Here is a 20,765-nt window from a genome sequence, read left to right as displayed (position 1 = left end):
AGATTTGTTGTATTTTAGATTTAGTAATTAATAATATAATTATTATAATAGTATTAATAACACTAAAAACAGTGAGATAGTCCTTAAATGTAGCAAAAATGTCAATTGAATACAAATTTCACTTTCACTGGGTGGCTAGTCTTGTAAAGCTAAATTATTTTTACAACCCCTAGGCTCTATTGACTAAACGTGACAAATAGCAAAAGAAAAACTTTTTGTTAAGCCCATCTGTACCTTGTCTCTCTGAGAAAATAGCACCCTGAGCCATATCACCCATATCAAAATACCACTTCTGCATATGACTATTGTAAGTTGACATTTGTTGTTGTTTTTTTAAAAGAGCTTTATTAAAAAAGAAAACAGGCCATTTGTCCTAAAGTATGAAGGCAAATAATCTCATAATAGCTGTACTTTAGTAATCAGTTTTACACTGCTAAGGAGTAGTTCTTATCCAATGGGGTGCATTTTGTGTCTTTTAAATAGGAACACCATGACTTTGACCAGAGGATCTTTTACTTATGCCAGTGGAGAGGAGTACCACGGCGAGTGGAAAGAAGGTGAGACGATCCCTTCTCATAGTCCTGCAGAAATTAAACCCTGCTTTCTTAACAAAACTGAAACAAGTCTGTTGTGTCATCAGTTTAATGGTCTTAACTATAGAACTTTAGAAACTATTTATTTACATGTTATTACAGATGACCGTCCTCAGATTTTTATAGTGTAAAACAAAAATAATACATTGATGTTAGCTGCTTTATCTGTCAGCTAACTGACTGATAAACTCATTAACAGATGCAAACAGAAAACATGCTGGTCATAGTTTGCTGCTTGTAGTTACCTTTTAAAGAAAGAAAAATGCTACAATATTTTCAAACTTCCACATGTTCTTTATTTTCTTCTGTAATTAAGAGTAACAGTTTGTGGAGAGTCAGTAATGCATTACTTTGTGCTCTGTACAGCTACAGGAACAGTGTGGTGGAAAATGTATCGGTTTTGAAACTGTTGCTTAAAACCTTATGGAGTAACTAGCTGAAGAACTTTGTCCTAAAACACTTGACCGGAAACATGTAGTAGTTTTCTAGGTCTTTTAAACTTAAGCAACACACTTTTTCAGGCTTAACTTTTTTAATTTTGTCAGTTTTCACATCCGGGGAAGATGATGATGACACTTATATGCTGAAAGCCTCTCACATGCACATGCACTTGTAGGTTCAAGCTATTTATATAAATCCCAATTAGCTGCCATTGGTCACCCCGAGTGTAAGCAAATCCTCTTTGCACCTGACTATAGATTGGGAGTCTTTGGGAGTTTGAAGAGAGTCCTAAAAAGAAAGCCAGTCAATTAATTTAGACATTTACACACTTTTATCCTTTTCTTCTGCTTATTCTTTAGCTCGTTTTTTTTAAAGAGTAAGAATTCCCATCTTTTTACACCAGATTCAGTTTACCTATTAGATTTAATGTTGCAGTTGTAGCCAAGTTGTAAATGATTCATGACTGAATCACTAAGTGGAAGTAAACTCCTTTAGTTATGTCCTAGCAGGGGTCCTTCAGTGGAAATCAGTGCAAGCAAGCAGGATTAGACTGCAATAAATCCCACCTACACAGTCAGCAGATGGGACTCCTAATTTAGTCGTAAACCTTTTTATCTCACAGGAGGTGGGAAAAGGTTGTTTGTATCCAAGAAATAAAATTGCACTAGAATTACAAAAAAAAAAGTTCCCTTTCTTTATTACAAACTTATTTTAATAAAACACACAAACATGTCTATTCAGGCAAAATGCGGTCTCACAAATTACTTAAATATAATATCGTGGTGTTTTTTGCAAGGCAGCATAATCCTTACAACTTTTTCAGTTTAAATATGTATTTATTGCATTTAATGTGATGGCCCAACACAAAATGGTACATAATTATGAAGTGAAAAAAAAAAGATGAATATTTTATTTATTTTTTTTGCAGATGAAAATTTGAAAAGTTTGGGATGCATTTGTATTCAGTCTCCTTAACACAGATATCACTAAATAAAACCCATTGGTATCAGTTGTCTTCGGTCTATTTAGTAAATACTGACCTCTTTTGTGTGACTTAATTTGAGTATAAGTACAGGCTTTCTGTGAACTCTTCAAAGGTCATAGCATCATCATGAAGACCAAGAAACTCATCAGACAGGTCAGAGATAAAATTACATAGAGGTCCAAATTGATTTTAGGTTATAAACAATATTCCAACCATTCTAAGCTTGACAGACCACTGTGTAATCCATTATCTGGTGTGAGAATAGCAAAAGTGTAAAGACATGGTTGTTCACTTACCCAATACAGCAGGAAACGAGAGTGTTCAGCAGGGAAGTGGACCATGGGTGAAGCCACAGAGATCCAAGCTTTAGGGAAAAACTGTTGACTCGACAACTATTAGGTTTTGCACTCCACAAAAGTTGTGTTTATGGAAGAGAGCCAAGAAAACTTGAATTGTTGAAGAAAGGCTATGAAAAAACACACGTGCAGATCTCTACAAATCATGTAGGAGACACAGAAAATGGGTGAAAGTAAGTGACAGAGGATAACAAAGTTGCCCTTTCTGCAAAATATGTACAAAATCTACTGGTGGAAAAAAAATCCCACCACCCCACTGTTAAACCTGGTGACAGCATCTTGCTCTGGGGACTCTTAAAACTGTAGGAACAGGGAATCTGGTCAGATTTGTTTACAAGATGAATACAAGGGAGTAATGGAAGAAAACCTGTCAGAAGATTCAAAAGAGCTCAGACTAAGGTACAGTTTTATCTTACAGCAGCATTAAACAAGCAGAGCTACAGTGGAATGGCTCAGGTAAGAACATATGTATGTGTGAGGATGGCCCAGTAAAAGAATGGTACCAAATCCAATTGAAAACCTTTGGCAAGACTTAAAAACAGATATCTACACTGATACTCATAGGTGCTCTCCAACTATTTTGGCCTGGCCTTGCATAAATAACACTGCCTTGCAAACAAGAAATGGTCAAATGACTTGCAGCAGTAATCAAAAGTCGGCTGTAAGAAGTATTCACTCACTCCAGAGGGGCTTAATTCATACACACCACACACTTTTCAGATCAGAAAGTAAACTGCCTATTACTTTCCTTTCATGTCACAACTATGCTCTGCTTTGTGTTGGTTCATCACATAAAATACCATTAAAACATAATTGTAACAGCAAAATTGATAGCTGTTTCAGTCATTAAGCAGTATATGGTTCATTATTCTAGGTCGGCGACATGGCCTAGGCCAGCTCAAGTTTCAGGATGGAACATGCTACTCTGGCCAGTTTGAGAATGGACTCTTTCATGGTTCTGGTGTGCTGCTTTTTACAGACGGATCCAGGTGTGTAGAGAAATGATAGCTAAACTCTCACAAAGGTTACAAAAGACAACCTGATCACTTTTTTTTTTTGTCATGACAGGTACGAAGGAGAATTTGCTCACGGAAAGTTTCAAGGTTCAGGAGTCTTTAGTCGATTCGATGGCATGAAGTTCGAAGGAGAATTCAAAGATGGCCGTGTTGAGGGATATGGTAAGTGCATAACACCGCTCTAACATCAAATCAATCGGAATGTCAATATTGTGTCCCTGTGGTTGGTTATGGTCCGTTGTATCTGTGTCTGCAGGGCTATTGACGTTCTCTGATGGAACTCATGGTGCTCCACGGAATGAGGGCTTGTTCCAAAACCACAAGCTGCAGAAAAGGGAGAAGTGTCCTGGAGTGGTGCAGCGTGCTCAGGCCTCAGCCTCCAGCGCTCACAGCCTGGCGCTATGACTGCCTTAGACCATAAAGGTGTTAGGACTAAACTTTCAGCACCTTCCAGATGGGCCTTAAGGGTGAACACTCTCTTTCACAAACTCTCTTTGTCTATTTTTTTTTAACCATTTCTTTGTTTGCTTGTCCACACTTAAAGTGACTTAAGGGAAATGCATTTGAACATTTTTGGATGACTTTCTATGAAATGAAGAACTTCATGAAGCACACCTTTAACTTGATAAGTAACGTAAGCAGGGAAAGCTGCTGTCTCTCATATTGACATCGGACCATGAAACGTGTCTGTTTCTTTCTATAGCTGATGGTTTTGCTGCTGATTATAGAAATTACTTTTTAAAAATACTGTTTTTATTAGAATAGTTTAAAAAAAAAAAGTCATGGCTGCATGTTAAAGAAAGAATGTACATATTTAACTATTCACATTTGCCTTAAAGATATTTTCACACAATCACATGCTTGGGGGGTGTTCATAAAATAATCAGATGATGAACAACACCCTATCCTCACATTCTCACTGCATGACTTGCCTTGAGGTATCTGTCAGTTTAAGGAGTTGAAAGCCTGATTAAGGATGGCGTTAGCTCCGTCATTTGCAAGTCTTCTTCTTGATGATGATTATTATTATTGGGAAAGATCACCATAACACAACATTTGTACATGTTAGAATCATTCAGTGCTGGTCAGAGGTTTACATGCGGTCATCATCAGCATGAATTCAGGGTCGTATGATCGTCCAACAGACAATTTTAATGAATTTGATCAACCAGAGTTGGATGCACCCTTTTTAATTTATTGTAGTGGGTTTTCTCTGCTGAAAACAGAGTAAAGACAACACACACAGGCTCAAGCATATATTTATTTACCCCATTAATATTTGCTGAGCTGTAACTTAATTTGTTACAACTGTTAGTACAATTCTGGCTGGATGTTTGACTCCTCCTATCAAACATGGTAGAGTTTGTTTAAATCCTGTGGTTTTCTGGCAACGACTCATGAAATGTTTAACCTGGTTTATTAGTTTCCAAAGCCAGTTTTGATATTTTGTTTTTATTTGGAATTAAAACAAAATGCATAAAGCAGGTGAACTTTTAGCTTCTGAATCAGTCCCTATCTCGTAATGACAATTTGTAAGCTTCTCTGCAACTAATTAAAGGACTATTTTTGAAATATTAGTGGGATTATAATACTTCTAATCCTGTAGAGAAAATTCACATTAAAATTCAAACTTGCCCAACAAGTTCTTGTTTTAAAATTCATTGTCGTGGTTTGTTGTATCATTGTATTGTTGCAACTAGGTCTGTCACAATAACAAATTTTGCTAGATGATAAATTGTCCCAGACGTTATTGCGATGAACAATATTATTGTTCTGAGACCATTTACAAGAGATATAGTGAAAATACCATAAAAATGCAACAGCACATTCTCAAAGATCAACAAACTTAAAATGTTGATAAACCCTGGAATTCAAAAACATTTAAAACATCGAAAAGAAATAAACAACAAATGAAATAATTTATGATGTCTCTATAAAAATGGGGCCTATTTGAGAACGATTCACCAGGCTGAAGATTTTTGTCATCGAGTGTTTGGTAGAGAGAGGGAGAGAAAAGAAAAAAACAATAAATCATGCAAATGGAAATTATTGAGTTAGTTTTAATTTATCTTGTGATTAATTGATTTATTGCTTATTGCGACAGGCCTAGTTGCAACATGGAAAAAGAGCGGCCCTACTCCGTCAATAAAAGCCCAACATTTAATCTGATGTACATTCTGATGGTGACTGAATGTAAATTTCTCACCAGCACCTTGTGTTGAATCTGTGGACCTAAATAATTTAGGCAGCTAAATGAAAAATAAATTATAATAATAATGTACTTGTTTATTAATGTGTGTAAGGTGTATAAATATTAATTGTATCTGACTGTATCAGTTTTAATTTTAAGCAGTCTGGACTAGTGGAAAATTGTGCTTTTATCATGTTTGATATTTTGACACATAATTTATTACAGCTGATCACAGCTATTCTGTGTTCTGTATACTTGAATGTTTAACAGGCCTTACGACACATCAGTAGACATTATTTATTCTAGTGTCGCCTAAAAAACTTCAACCAAAGACAATCATGTCATATGAGAAGTATGAAGAACTGAAATGGTCAGTAGTGCAAACAAACAGACTTTAGAGTTGGATAGTAAAGACAAATCAATGGGGAGAATTTCAACTGGAATTTAAGTACATTTGAACAAAAAATGACTAAACAAAGAAACATTTGGTTTATTTCTGAAGTCAGATTAGAAAGTTTTACATTTCCACTGCTACATTCTATGAAAAAAGAATAAATCAAGAGTCAAGCCCCATAACTTGGTTTAATGTGTTATGACAACTTTTAAGACTGAAAAAGAGACTAAAAGCAGATAATCTGACCTATTTTGGTATCAGTAACACTATTTTGGTGCACATTTAAAAGTATTTGTTCTCTCACCAACTGATCTCACAAGAGTCATGCTTCCATTTCCACCTGGAAACAAATGGTGCTTTACAAATGTGCCTGTCCACAATTTGATTTGCCTTGTAAAAAAAAACATCTTGTTGCCATGGTGTTATCTTTTTGAGGATTGTTAACCATGTGGTCTTTAAATAAAGCATCCGCCGTTTTCCTGGAATTCGTCTGATTATGTATCATGGAGGCGTATTTAATAAAGGGTGTATTGTAAAAAGAAACAATTTTTCTCAGTGAGTTTTTTATCTTTGCTCGAGAAAGCAACAAAACATTAATTTTTGGTCAGTGCTGTTTCATAAGCTCTAGCACAGGACCTGGATTATGAATTAGGGACTGAAAAAAACCCCTCAATATTTCATGGATAAACAGGTTCCTCTGAATTTTGGCTGCAACGCAGTGAGAAAGTTTCCCCATCCCCCTCTCAATAAAATCAGCTCACAGCAGCATGCAGCTTATACGTCACATGAATTGCAAGGGAGAAACCTAAAAATGTCACGCATTTAGGAGCTCTGTAGATAAGAATGAATTTTGGTTCACTAATGTGTTGTTGGGTCTCAGTTTCAGAGTTACATAGACTGGAAGAACTATCTGATTCCTAACGCTGTGTTGTGGGTGGTTTGTGTTCCCTCTCTCCCTGACAGTTAGAGCAGCCTTGTCTGGAACAGGAAATACTGCGTGGGGCTGATAATGAAAATGAATAGTTTACACACATCACATACAGCCGTGGTTGAAACAAACCTCTCTTTCAACGGCAAGTTTGCCTCTGTTAGGTGTCAGAATAAAATAAAAATGATCTGGGCTTTACCAAGTCCTTATTTATTTCATCTTACCTTGAGTATGTCAAACACATTTTAACTATGATGAAAAAAAATATATTTTAAACAAAAGTAATATTTTCTGTTTATGGTTTTATTATCTCTTGATCAGAACAAACTTCTTAGTAAAAATTATAAGGAATGTCACATTTAAATCTTTCAAAGGTATGACCAATTTATCAAGTAACACCAGCTCCAATGTTTCAGTTCCTGCAGGTTTTCCATTGTCTTGCCCATGTAATTATAGTTAATTGATCAACATTTAGTCATATGGTAGGACATGAGGTGCAAGACACAATACACTGGATTTTTCTTGGAACTTTGGTCAGAGACATTTTATGCCTTTTGACATGCAAACCAGAATGAGGTAGAGAGAAATGCGGGGGAGAAAGATGCCTGCCTTTTCCTTAGCTCTGTTAGGTTTGTGACACTTGTTAAGATTCAGGTTTCCACCCACACCTCATCACTTACACTTTTTGAAAGACGTTCACATTTTAGAGAGGATACGTTACATTAAAAATGAAGAAACAATGTTAAACAGAAAAAAATGCCTTTGGGTTCTGTCTTTCAAACACTTGCTGCTGGGCAACCATGACTGTTTATCTATAGGTGGCCTCAAAGCCATTCATGCCTTGAATCGTGTGAATGAAACTCCTCACATGCTTCAATGTTTGATTTCTAGATTCTACAGATCAGGCAGCAACCAGGCCTTTGTAGACCTTTGGCTAGTGAAACTGAACCAAACAAATCGCAGGTAGTGAAAGTCGTGATTTATATATTTAGGTGGAATATATTTTCACCTAAACCATGTTAGTTTGTAATGTTTTTTTCTCTCTCCTTTTGTTTAAAATCTAAATGAGACGAAAAACCTGAAGCAAGTGTGACGACAAAAAAAAAAGAGTAAGAAATCTGCGAGGGGTGAATACTTTTTTCCAGCACCTTACCTAATCACACTTCTCATCTCTCCTCTTTCCCTTTTTCATTGTTAAATATTGTATTTTATTGGATTAAAAAGCTGGTGACACACACGCATGCTTAATCACATTTAAATATTGAATTTTATTGGATGAATAGCTGATGACACACACGCATGCTTATTCATCCCCTTTCCAGCTGGAGTGTGACTGACATGTTAATGATTAACCAGGACTACTGAGGGAAGAGGCAGAGTTCAGTCAGGTAAAAAAGGAACTTCAGCCATTTTGACCGTACACTCTTCTGCTTATTTCTCAGCAATAGAACAAGAAAGTTGAAAATCAGCTGACAACTCTTCGAGGAAAGCTGTAAGTTGCACTCTGTTCTTATGTGTTTATGATTCTTGTCTCAGGCAGCGTCAGCTCATATTTGACTATGAAATGGGTAACATGACACTCTCCCCGTTGTCCATAAATCATAGTGATTTTTTTCCACAGATCTTCTCCCCAAAGTAGATAAATTATTCCTTAATGTTATGGTTAATGATTTTCGGCACATCAGTCAGAATTATACATCGTGTGTGTTTAAGGTGGAAGAAACAGTGCGATGGTGACGCTGAACCATCTGAGTGTAGAAGATCCAGATGATGGTGCTCCGCTGCTGCCTGTGGCTGCAGAGACAACAACACCAACAGCTGTGTGTCACAAACAACAAGACATATTAAAAACGGAGTCCAGGGAATTTTTCCTAAGCAGGTACAGGTCCTCCAAAGAAGAGAACCCATTCTATTTCTAAATAATACTAAAAATGATCTAATGTGATAGAATGGGTATTTTTGCTCAATTTCCCCATAGTGATTCTTTTAAAAAAAAAAGATGGTACTTCATGAAGAAGGCAAAAAAAAAGCAATTATGTTGATGAGTATGATGATTATTTGCATAAAGAGTTTCAGGGTTGACTGAAGCCCAACGTTTGGCTACACGAAATAGTTTGAAATAAATTTCATATTCAGCAATATAACAACCAACAGTCAAACATCAAGGAAAGTAACTTGACTTTTTCTTTAGAAAATCATACTTCTATATTCCAGTCACTGAGTTAATGTAGAAAAATGAAAACTTTCCATACCTTCCTCTTGACAAATCTGATATGATGTAAGAAAATGGAAATGGGACAAAACAAAGTTTGTTTTACAAATTGAAAACTACTTTGCTTGTGGCCATCAGCATATGAGTTATGCAGGTGTGGCTATGATCATGGTTATGATAATCTGAGAAAGTTAGTGAGGGCTTTCATTTTACAACCTGGAAAAACTCGGTTTTAGAAAGGTGAGCCACCCATTCAATTTAGGCATGCTTTTAATAAACACATTATTATTACTGTGCCTCGCAAAAACACATCTTTAAAGTTTTTTGTATTTTTTTTTCATAATGCACCTGTAACTTTGAATATATTTTAATAGGACTTTATGGACATTAATAGGACTTTATGTAATCGACCTACACAAAGTAGAAAAAATAATAATAAATGGAGTGGAGTGAAAATGACATGCAGTTATGAAAAGTGTGGCATGCATTTGTTTTCAGATTTGCTTACACCTCTAAATTAAATCAAATTAATACATTTGTTCATAAATATTTCACACAATAGTTCACACTATTTGTGTGTAACTTCATCTGAGACCAAACTTTAACATTTCAGAAAACAAGGCAAACTTTGTGGCAGAAAGTTAATACTGCTCTTCACCCTGAACTCACCATTCCCATGGCGATACGTGTTAGTGGCAGCGTCAAGTTGTTGAGATGTTTTTGTTTAGCAGAAATAAGACATCTATATAAATTAATGGTCACAGAAGACTAGAAGCTGGCAACAAAGTTTATCTTCAAATGGGATAATAATCTGAAACATAAAGCCAGAGATGACGATAATGGCTTCAAACAAAATGCACGCATGTGTTAGAATGGGCCCAGTCAAAGTTCAGACCTGAATCTAATTGAGAATCTGTGTCAAGAACTGAAAATTGGTGTTTACAAAGCATATCCTTCCAATGTAGCTGAGCTTGAGCTATTTTGCCAAGAACTAGCAAACATTTAGTATCCAGATGTGCAAAGCTGCTAGAGACACATCCCAAAACACTTACAGCTGCGTGAAGTATAATTGCAAAACAACATCATCCTCAAAGGAATGACTCTGGGGAGATTAAATACAAAATGTTTGAAAAACGGATCAGAGCTCTTCCATAAGTATGCACTGCTTTCTTTTGGTCTATCTCATAAAATTAATTGAAGGTTATAGTTATAATGTGATAAAATGTCAAAAACTTCGAGGGTCAAAATATATTTGCAAGTATCTCTAAATTCTCAACCTGTAATTTGAACAGATGGACTTATCTTTGTCATACTTGCTGACATGTCAACTCAGATGTGACATTTGCAGATGGAAGAACATGGTTGCCCTTTATATTTTTGCTATTATTGTTGGCCCATTTTGTCCTTTTGTCTTCTGAACAGGAAGGAGAATCTTGCCACTAGTCTGATCTTGCTGGTTGGATGCTACTTGGCGATTCTGATTCCTGCATATTTCCCTTTAAATAATGTGTCATCAGACAGCGATGACTACCAGTATCCCAAAGATTTGGTAAAGACGCATGTTGTAGCATGCACACAAGATCTTTGTTAAATTTGCAATAGAATTTATTTTACTGTGCCCTCTTCTCCTCAGGCCTTACTAAATCGGTCAGCCCTCCTGCTTTTACGACCCTGCCAGCCTCACTGGGGTCTGGACCACCTCAAGTCGCTTTCCTGTTCTAACGGCCTTCTGGACATCCCAGTGTTTGTTCAACAGGACAAACCCAAGGCATGGAATCTGACTCCTCCTCTGGGGCTCCAAGGGAGTGAAGAGCATTTGGCCCTGGCCCTTGCCGCCATGCCTCAGCCTGGTCTGCCTCCATCTTTGAGTACAGAAGACAGGTGCAGGCGATGTGTGGTGGTGGGAAATGGAGGCATTCTTCACGGGAGCCATCTTGGATCTCACATAGATCAGTATGATGTCATTATCAGGTATGTGGTTCAAATTCGTCCCATTCTTGAACTGCTTACTGGGGGCCATACAATTATTTCAAGAGCCTCCAATGACCCCTGACCTATTGATACCTCTTGCAAATTTAGGTTTTAAGTACTCTTAATTTTGCAAACACATTTCTCTGAACTGGAAGTAATAGTCAAATTTTGTAGTTGCCCTTATTAAATTTTTTGTTGAATTTCACTTTCTTGAATTTGTTGGAACAAACTCCTGTTTTGCTGCAACTCTTGAAATGTTGGGGGTTGATCTCTGTTTTCAGGATGAATAACGCTCCCGTCCCTGGATTTGAGAGAGACGCTGGGTCACGCACGACCATCCGCTTGATGTACCCAGAGGCAGCACCTCACTCGGCCGATGAATACAGAAAGACCGCCATGGTCGCTCTGGTGGCTTTTAAAAGCCTGGACTTGGACTGGCTGACTTCTGTAATAACCAAGCAGCCTCTGGTAAGCCCATATCTGAACACTAACTATACTGCACAAGTTTCTCATCGGTTCATTGTAAATTTGTGTTATCCTCCTTGTCATCCATAGAGCTTCTGGTCCAAAATGTGGTTCTGGAGGGAGGTAGTAGAAGATATTCCACTGAAGCCAGAGAGCTTCAAGATTCTCCATCCAGAGATTATTCACAAGACAGGGCAAGTCATTCAGAGATATGCCCAGAAACAAGGAAATGTAAGTTCCTAAATAATTAGTCTATTTCTTTACATAAAAGTGCGACACATTTGCATTTGTTTAATTTTATTGTATCGCTTCCAATGACAACTGCTTTGAAACAGAAACAAAATATTATTTTGATGGCTGAAAAATGAGAAACATCTATTTTCAAAAGGACGCCGTTTTGTACTCTTTGCTACCATGTTGAAGAATTTCTCCAATTATTGGTGAAGTTCGAGATCTTGTTTTGCTTTACGAAATAAATCAAGAGTCATTTTCTGTTCTGAACAAAGATGGTGCCAACATTAGGTGCCAGTGCCGTGGTGATGGCTCTGCAGATGTGTGACCACGTGAGCCTCGCAGGGTTTGGTTACGACATGCAACACCCAGAGGCCAGGCTCCACTACTATGAGGCAATACGCATGGGTGCCATGAAAGCTCAAGTAAGTTTACACTGACGTACGGACGTGGGCAAACATGCCGATTCCATAGGAAGGAAGACATGTAAAAAGCCTTGGGATAGATGTATCCTTTATTTCACTTCCAACAAGGCTTATACTTGTTAGAATTTAAATATTCTAATAAAAAAAGGGCCCCACTACAACACAGCCCCTACACCTTTACTTAATAGTTTCCACAGATGCTTTTCTGCTTATTCACTATTAGTTTCAGAACAAGTTATGTCTCACAAACTAGAAATTATCTTAAATTCTGAAGAACTTCAAAAAGTAAAGTGATATTTTGAAGTCTGCTCATGTCGAAAATGTATTTGTTTTTGTGGGTACCAATAATTGAGAGATGATTTTGTCAACCACCATTTCTTTAGATGGAATTTCTTCCCCCCACCTAAATAAGTAGCCTCAAATTATGACGGTGTGAGATCATACTAATGCAATGAAAACAGACACATTTATTTACTATTCAAGGCTTTTTAAACATCTTTTACCAGGATCCCTAAGAGATTTGTTCAAATCCACCCCATCAAGGTTACCATCCACAGAATTTACGTTTTGTCCAAAATGACGTTTATTTAAAATCTCCCAGGTGGTGCACGACGTTAGCGCTGAAAAACTCTTCCTGAGGGACCTGGTGGCTTCAGGAGCCGTGACTGACCTCACAGGAGCTCTTTGAGTTTCGCTCAAGTCTGTATGCACGCCCCCTTCTGGCTGGGAGTTTGTTTCCTTTATTGTAAGCTGTGCACAACGCACTCCACACTGCAAAATGACCTTTAAAATGCTCCTAGTCTTTAATGTCCCAGTAAAATGCTCCCAGTCTCTGAACAACTAATTTAACATTGCTATGTCAAAGGACTGATTTGTAGCAGTTAATTTAAGAACAGTATTAATTATACCGATGATATTTAGAAAAAGACTATATTGTGTGATATCCTGAGGGTTTTATTTATGTTCTGTTTTATGTTTGAATTTTTTTTTGCTAAAGACTCAATAAAATAGAGAATACAACTATGCTGCTATTCTTCTCTACAGGAGAAAGAAAATCCCTCTAAACTGCTTCTTGTGCACTTTGTGTAAGATTCAGGAAGAATCCCTAAACAATGCCAATCAACGCCAGTTACTACAACCTCATGTGTTCATAACAACTTTGATAATAGAGCAGAAGCAAGTGAAACAATGTTTAAATTATTCTTAAGGAAAGACATTCATCAACTACTTGTTGGATTGTTCATTTATATAAGCCCCATTACAGGTACAGTATGTTAATTTGTAAAATACAAATGCTGTAAACTTTAAAAGGGTGAAAAAATTTACATTGCTTATATACATGTGCGTGACTAATCAATAGGAAACAAATTTTCAAGAATGCAAACTTGATGGAGTCGATTAAAGTCACAGGGGTTGCCTGTGTTAATTGAAAAAGTGCTTCTAATAAATTATTTGGAGAACTTCAAACACAAAATACAAAAAAAAACAAAAAAAAAAACAAAGAGTAAAACAGTGATGCAGATATGTGGGTTCTGCTTTTCTTCCTGATTCCTGACGGAACAATGGATTGAAACCTTTGTCTCCAAGTTTGAGTTAAATGACCTTCCTACAGCAGCGGATTGCGTGAGGGTTCCCACAGTTTGCTTGCAAGTTGCCTGCAGTGCTGGAGGATGATCTCTGTGGGGATGACCCCCAGGTGGACGGTCAGCAGCTCATAGCACTTCACATTCTCCCCCTTGTGGTTCTTGCTGTAGTACTTCAGCAGCCTGCTGTGGGAAAAATAGGACTTTTGTTAATACTGAGCAAAGACCACTCTAGTTTTTCACAAAGGCATTTCAGGGTAAGGTAGTTTACTTGTAGTAGTCATAGGCGAGCATCCCGATGGGTGGAGAGTCATCAGCTAGCACAGGTATGTCCACTGGCTGTAACTTGTATCCCTGATGGATCAGACATTTAGAGATTATGTAGCATAATGCATACATAAGTTGGGAAAAATGTGGAAACATTTAATAAAATTAATTGTTTGCTGCACAGAAAAAAAAAGTTTAATCCATCCTTAAATTGAGTCCAATGTTCAGTGGGGGGAAAAAAAAGGGCAACTTACCGTTTCATTCTCAAACCAGAGGAAGTAGCAGAAATAGAAATCTCCATCACGGAGTGTGACGGTGGAATAACCCTTCTGCAGATAGCGGCGGGTTGTCCTGACCAAGGCCCATACCTTCAGTTTAATGTAAAAAGATAGACGGAAGTGAAAAAGAAAGTAATTGTGGTTTCTATTGCTTTTCACAAAGGCAAGAGAAAAAACTATGTTCCATCAGTCAAAGGATAACAAGCAAAATCTGCAAACGCTTCTTTCTGATTTCACTATATTAACATCGCAGTGTGCATTTAGTTCATGGCAGCACTGTTATTAGTCTTATTTAAGATAAAACTATGAAAACATTTTGTGAAACTGTTGCCAGTGTATAGAGTCTTTTTTTGTTTGTTAGTTTTGATGTAAAAAGACTGTTAAGATCTTTACTTTTTAAGTCCATTGGTCTAAATGATCATAGTGTCTTTTTCCCCCCCCCATCTAAAACACTCGTGTAGTTAAAATAAAGCAGAGGTTGTCTGACCTTGTTTTTAATATAATTAGCCACAGGTCCCTTCCCCAGCTCCGACGTAGTGCGCTCTGTGATGTTGAGTGATGGAGCAATCATTTGGCCGGTTGCTCGGTCCACGCAGATGAAATGGACGAGGCCTGGGAAATCCTCCAGATAAGTGAGATCAGCTTAGTCAAGATCCACATTTTTGGAAAAAAAGATCTGCAGATCGAAAGGCAGGGCCTGAGTTTAGCTAGTAGTCCAGAAATTAGCCCTGAGGCTCTGGGAAATCTAAGATCATTTCTTTTGGTTTTTAAATAAACTGAAAAAAAAAAAACATTTCTAAGAATTTCAAGGGTTCTGTCATATTTGTGATCATTTAAAAATATAAAATTGTAAAATGTTCACTATAAAGAAACTGGGAAAGCAGAAACAAAGGAGATAAGAGAAGGAAAATAAGAAAATGCGAGGCATAATAAAGGAGGGAGGAAAGGTACAACGATCAAGAAAGGAACAAATGACACATGGAAAGAAAGGACACAGAAAATAATACAAGGAAGAAAGTAATGACACCAGATTAGAAAGCCACAACTTATAGACAATGGGACAAGATAAAGAAATACAGAAATACAATTTTTTTTTTTTCTCTTGACCTTTTCCAGATTTCGAAAAGAATGAAATCAACTCATTTTCTCAAACCGAACAGAAAGCTTAGATGACAGTGGGATCTTTAAATTTACTGGATTTTTGTGTGGATAACCAACAGTAAACTATGTTAATACTATGATGTCATATAGGCCCGCCTCTAACTTTACCCTAGACTCCAAACAGATTGATTATAACAACAGTTTAAGTGGACGGTTCCAACCTTAACTGCGTTACACATCATACAAGCCTGGAACAGATATAGCAACATTTTTACATTTAAGAGAAAAGAAAGACACAAAATGGTTTTGGATAAAACTTAATCTCATGTGCTCATTACCTAAAAATGTTTATCAATATTATGTGCATATGACCATTAACAGACAACAACGCAGACAGTAGACCTATAGGAGATGGGTAACATTTGGGAAAAAAAAAAAAAAAAAGGATATGAGACCATGGTTATGTTCCTTTTGCTTTTAACCAACAGGAAGTCCTTCCAGTCCACCAGTTTCTCTCTAGGGGAAGAAAAGTGTCAATACATGAGATGAACCAAAAGCAAACCTGAAGTCCCTTTGTGCCTTTAAGAAGGCGCAAAAGGACAACAATATAAAGTTTATTAAAGACACATAGAGTGCTGAGACAAAAAATAAAGACATTTCAGTGGGCTGAGACTCACCGAACCATAGCCTGGGCTCGTTCCTGCAGACCAGCGGAGAGACGATGAGTAACATCAGCAGACAAAGAATCAGTCAGGAAACACTGTCTGTATATTCCACACAACTGGGTCTTCATGTTTTTACACCATGGGATGAGACTAAAAAAAAAAAAAAAAAAAACCGTTGTGAAGGCGTTGAAAGGAGCTTTAGACACTTTCTGCTATAATGACATTTTACCACCAGAGGGCAGCAGAGGACTTACTCTTTGTTGAATCCAGAACCTGCTCTGGAAAAGGCTCGGCTCTTGAACTCTGCCCAGACATTTTGTAACTGCGCATACTGGGAGAGAATTAGAAAAAAAAAATTCTTGTTTGAGCTCGAAGGATGAAAACGGAAGACTTAAATGTGATTCTTTTAAATAAGAGTAAGGAATCTAGGGAGGTTCTTTTGAGTTCAGATTATGACGGTTAAACAAACTCAATGTTCCATTATAATTTAGAAGGTCGTACAATGAAACGACAAGGTCTGAAACCGGTAACATCTACCTGTAAGTCATGGGGCTCCAAAGATTTGATGAACTTGTCCATTTTGGAGCGGATGTCCTGCATATTCAGAGGGCTTCTGGCAGAAGCGGGACCTCCATGGCCTTCATGTAAACGTTTCTCCAGCTTGTCAAAGTCCTCCAAGTACTTATACACCGAGATGGCCAGTGCACTGGAGGAAATCTGACATGGGCGACAATACAGGATGTCTTCAGATATACAATGCCCTTCAGAAATTATCTTACCTCTTGAACTTTTTTCCCCATTTTCTCATAATATACAATTGCTAAGCTTAAGAAAAATGCTACAAGTGTTGAAATTCCAAAAACAAAAAGCTGTTTACTCTTAACATCCCTAAATAATATTCAGTGCAACCATTTGCCAACTAAAGTTATTTAGTCAGGAAACAGAGGATGCTTTTGCATTGCATAGTGGGCCAACATTTCTCTCTAGGTGTGCAAAGATACTAGAGATGTGCCAACAAAAACTCACAGCTGTAATTGTGTTGAAATGTAGTCTAGGAAGTACTGACTCAAGGTGTCTGAATACAAATGCCAGACCTTACCAACATTTTTGTGTAAAAAAAAAAACTGAAGTAGTAGGACCCTCGATTTTATAAATATGAACAACCTAGTGTTTCTAAATCCCAATAAAATATTTCAAAATTAAAGAGTATTTCATTGGCATTGCAGTGTTGATTACATACAATGTCTGTTAAACATCTATCTACTACGTGCCACAAGCATCTTAGCTGCAACTAAGGAGAAACAGGAAGCTTTGCTTTAATGTAACCACAAACCTTGGTGAGCAGCACTAATGTGATCCCTGGCCACAGTGAGAGGCAGTACATGGAGTGAGGCATCATGGGACACATCTCATCTTTGTGTGATATCGCGAGGAAAACTCTCCGAGGACTCGTGGGGTCCGGTGGGTTAATTTCCAGAGTGTGCAAGCTGTCCTCTGCCATCTAAAGACATTACTGCAGCTTTAGTGTGTCACTTTTCATTACAGTCTTTGTGTCTTGTAGAGAAAAAAATATCCTGACCTGGATTTCTGGGTCCACAAACTCAAACACAGGAGTTTCTCCTCGGCCAGCTTTCTCTAGTAAACCAAAAACAAAGTCAGTCCTCAAGACAGAAGAGAGAAATTTAGCACAAGTGAAATGACTTTACTCAGTAACTCACCTGAGCTACTGGAACTTCTACTGGAGGGGGAAGGTTCTGGTGTGTAAAAAGTTTCAGGACCAGAACCGGATGTGCTCTCAGCATCCTTCACAGAGAAACAGAAAATGGTGAAAAAAAAAAAAGAAGAATATAGCAGAAACAAGCAGCTGTTCGATACCTCGGGACTCATGTCATCCAGATCTACATTGCTGGGATACATATTTTGTGCCATGACGATGAGGGCCAGCAGGTCTGAGGGGGTGAGGATGCTCGCATTGCGGCTGCAGCGAGAGAAGCAGGGGGGTTGGCAAATACGTAAATAAATCAAAATGCAAGTAGAAAACACAATAAATACAAGTCGGCCGCAGTCAATTGCACAGGGTATGAAGAAGAAAAAAAAACTGGGACGTTTTCAATGAAAGCACGAACCTGGAGTAGAAAGCGAGCAGCTTGGTGTGAACGAGGACGAAGGCGTGCAGAACCTCCTCTCCTGCTCGCTCCACACTGCTGTTGAGCTGCTGGACCAGGCGGCGCTCCAGGAACTCTATGCACAGCTCACAGAGCTGCGGGTGAATCAACCGCTCCACCGCCTGAGAGACGGAGGAAATGAAACGACTGGACTTCAATTCATTTCTTACGGTGAAAAAATAAAAGAAATAATAATAATAATATTAGGTAAAGTTCAGTTTTCTTCTGCACAAACCAAAAAAAAAAAAAAAAGAGGAGGACCACAAGTAACAACTTTTGACTCCAAAAAATAACCAACATGTGATTACTTAGATAATCACATGTTGGAGATTATTTTTAGTGAAAAGTTAATACATAAGTTACAAGAAAAAAAAGCATTTAATGACTTGTGAGAAAGGTAGGCTTTTATAGGTTGTTTAGGCCTTCACTCTATTACAGAAGCCAGTTTAATTTATTGTAATAACTGTTTATTATTTATTTGTCTGGATTTAATAATTCTGCGTTTTTTTTTTTTACTTATTGTTTATGTTGATTAATATCATCACCAGTTTTAGATCTTATATCATTTGTCTTTCCTTAACTTAAAAAAAGAAGAAAAAAAAATCCTAGTCCAGAATAAGTTAGTAAATAAATAAATAAAACATGGTGGAGGTGGTATAATGGTGTGGGCATTTTATGTTCAATTAGCAGGAAAAATTAATTGCCATTACATTTTACTAATGTGTATACTCTCCCCATCTAATCTAATCCACCAAAATTATGAAGAGAAGATGTACAGAAAAGCAATCGTAATCAAAGAATAGTTTCTAAATCTTTTAGAAAGGCAGAGTATTAATCCTGACCCTCAATCTGCAGAAATCTTTTGGAAAGAGAAGGAATAAGCATGAAACAAGGAAAAAAATATTTTCTAGTTTAAGATCTGTGTCAAAACTAAAGATGCTTTGAGTAACAATCTAGATGAAATTCAGATATTTTTCTTGTTTAAAGTAATGTAAAAGAGAAAATATGTGAATAAATAAATAAGGAACAATTGAGATGAGTGGTGTGCACTGGCACCTTTCTTTTAGAAAGGAATGAATTTAAAGAATCCTGGATTTGATGCAGCCAGCAGAATCTGACCCGACTGCTCAGACAGGTCTGATCAAGGCTTAGCTTAGCTGCATTCACAATGGCAAAAAAATAAAAAAAATCCACATTCCAGGTCTGAAGCTATGTTTCGTTTATCCCCTTCTGGCCCCGGGTACTTAAGAAGCAAAGAGCGCTCCACCTCCACCAAGAAGCTCTGGTCGTTCTCCCGGAGGAGGCTGTAGGTCTCCACCAGGCTCTGCAGATACTTCCAGAGCCTCGCTCTCTGCTCCGTGTCCTGAGGCCGCAGTCTGAAGGGGAACCAAACGGATCAGGCGTCAGCCGCACATCCGCCCTATAACGCAGCCTAGAGCGCACGTGAAAGAGGCCGGACGTTCTTACTCTTTCCTCAGGAGGTTCCCGCTGAGCGTGACCATGCCGAACATGACCTCGACCATCTTTTTCACCACGTACAGCTTCCTCCTCAGGTCGTCCTCCTTCTCTTCGCCGTCCCCGTTCACAGCAATGTAGAGACACTCGTCGAACTGAAGGAGCACAACGCAGCACGATTGGGTTTTCACTCCATGCACAAAAGACAATGCAGATCGAGAGTTGCTTTGTGACGTCATTCTGCTTTGGAGTTCTCTGAAAATGGCGCCAAGTTTTGACGGTGCAACCCGATCATGTGCCACAGGGGCGACAAAGCCTGGCCTGGCTCTTTAACTCCACTCACATGACAAACGTGACGCCTCGCTAGAAGAGAGGCACTCATTCAGGTCACTGCTGCATAAGTGCTTTCTACTGTCGAATATTTCAGGATTAGAGCATAAAAGGTTCACAGGTCAGAGCCGGTCTAATTTTTTTTATGGAACTGTGTCACGGAGGACGGGCGGATATTACCTGGTGTAGGACATAGATGTGGTTGTTCTCAGTGGTGAAAGAGGTGTAGCTGTCCTCCAAGGTGCTGCAGGAGATGATGATGGGAGCAAACAAAGTGCTCAAGATGTCCTCAAAGGCAGGAAGCTGAAACGAAGAATTGGAAATAAAATGAATGAGAGTAATTTTAAAACCTTCCCTGGAAGCAATTAAATAAGGATTTATTCTCCTCCTCCTCCTCCTCCTCCTCCTCCTCCTCCTCACCCCCTCGCCTTCCTCCTGAGAGACCCCATACTTCTCCTGGATATTCTGGCGATATTCCCGGTCACTCCAGTGGAAGAGGACCTCGGCGCTCTCGCTGGCTATCAGCAAGCACTTCATCTGGACCAGAAACGTCTTCCTGTCAAATATTCGAAAAAGGATGCTACACTGAAAAACAAAAAAAAAGGGAAAAACTTGAAGCTGACATGGGAGGAAATGCAGATGTCTGGTTTGTTGCGTTTCACAGGTGGAAACATCAATGAAATGTTTGCAATATATATATATATATATATATA

The 20,765-nt window shown here is 38.0% G+C and overlaps 3 protein-coding genes across 6 annotated transcripts in view; 2 read left to right on the top strand and 1 right to left on the bottom strand.

Annotated features, from left to right (window-relative positions):
- The window catches only part of morn4 (MORN repeat containing 4), a 7,369-nt gene extending 853 nt beyond the window's left edge, over nt 1–6,516 (top strand). Inside the window, exons 2-5 of the mRNA XM_008429651.2 lie at nt 484–557; nt 3,250–3,364; nt 3,444–3,553; nt 3,648–6,516. Of these exons, the coding sequence (XP_008427873.1) occupies nt 491–557; nt 3,250–3,364; nt 3,444–3,553; nt 3,648–3,796 (441 nt within the window). The 5' untranslated portion in view covers nt 484–490 and the 3' untranslated portion in view covers nt 3,797–6,516. The remainder of the gene's footprint in view (nt 1–483; nt 558–3,249; nt 3,365–3,443; nt 3,554–3,647) is intronic.
- Nucleotides 6,517–8,271: 1,755 nt separating this feature from the next.
- On the top strand, nt 8,272–13,343 carry st3gal7 (ST3 beta-galactoside alpha-2,3-sialyltransferase 7). Its single transcript, XM_008429650.2, has 8 exons — nt 8,272–8,396; nt 8,618–8,783; nt 10,539–10,665; nt 10,750–11,087; nt 11,369–11,555; nt 11,643–11,783; nt 12,059–12,208; nt 12,810–13,343. The coding sequence occupies exons 2-8, from the start codon at nt 8,635–8,637 to the stop codon at nt 12,894–12,896; spliced, it is 1,179 nt and encodes a 392-aa protein (XP_008427872.1). The 5' UTR covers nt 8,272–8,396; nt 8,618–8,634; the 3' UTR covers nt 12,897–13,343.
- Nucleotides 13,344–13,433: 90 nt separating this feature from the next.
- hps1 (HPS1 biogenesis of lysosomal organelles complex 3 subunit 1) overlaps nt 13,434–20,765 on the bottom strand; it is an 8,396-nt gene continuing 1,064 nt past the window's right edge. For 2 of the 4 annotated variants that reach the window (XM_008429645.2, XM_008429646.2), the window contains exons 2-18: nt 20,473–20,637; nt 20,233–20,355; nt 19,735–19,877; nt 19,535–19,643; nt 18,229–18,389; nt 17,978–18,080; nt 17,821–17,905; nt 17,682–17,737; nt 17,436–17,603; nt 16,640–16,819; nt 16,357–16,433; nt 16,115–16,252; nt 15,888–15,953; nt 14,824–14,968; nt 14,313–14,426; nt 14,063–14,145; nt 13,434–13,977 (exon numbers count right to left, since the gene is read on the bottom strand). In XM_008429645.2, coding sequence (XP_008427867.1) covers nt 13,815–13,977; nt 14,063–14,145; nt 14,313–14,426; nt 14,824–14,968; nt 15,888–15,953; nt 16,115–16,252; nt 16,357–16,433; nt 16,640–16,819; nt 17,436–17,603; nt 17,682–17,737; nt 17,821–17,905; nt 17,978–18,080; nt 18,229–18,389; nt 19,535–19,643; nt 19,735–19,877; nt 20,233–20,355; nt 20,473–20,589 — 2,031 coding nt within the window. In that variant the 5' untranslated portion in view covers nt 20,590–20,637 and the 3' untranslated portion in view covers nt 13,434–13,814. Of the gene's footprint in view, nt 13,978–14,062; nt 14,146–14,312; nt 14,427–14,823; nt 14,969–15,887; nt 15,954–16,114; nt 16,253–16,356; nt 16,434–16,639; nt 16,820–17,435; nt 17,604–17,681; nt 17,738–17,820; nt 17,906–17,977; nt 18,081–18,228; nt 18,390–19,534; nt 19,644–19,734; nt 19,878–20,232; nt 20,356–20,472; nt 20,638–20,765 lie in introns of those variants that run through there. The other 2 variants (XM_008429647.2, XM_017308798.1) reach the window with 2 other exon arrangements.

The sequence above is a fragment of the Poecilia reticulata genome, linkage group LG15, assembly GCF_000633615.1.
Source record: "Poecilia reticulata strain Guanapo linkage group LG15, Guppy_female_1.0+MT, whole genome shotgun sequence".
Classification (NCBI taxonomy): Eukaryota; Metazoa; Chordata; class Actinopteri; order Cyprinodontiformes; family Poeciliidae; genus Poecilia; species Poecilia reticulata.
Note: the sequence above shows the minus strand (reverse complement) of the source record. Positions and strands in the feature narration are given on the sequence as shown.

Excerpts from the sequence above, each read along its gene's own strand:
- st3gal7 (XM_008429650.2), top strand. The coding sequence starts at position 8,635 with ATGGTGACGCTGAACCATCTGAGTGTAGAAGATCCAGATGATGGTGCT. Across the intron at positions 11,556-11,642 it reads TAATAACCAAGCAGCCTCTG|AGCTTCTGGTCCAAAATGTG; the intron begins GTAAGCCCATAT and ends TGTCATCCATAG. Across the intron at positions 11,784-12,058 it reads ATGCCCAGAAACAAGGAAAT|ATGGTGCCAACATTAGGTGC; the intron begins GTAAGTTCCTAA and ends TTCTGAACAAAG.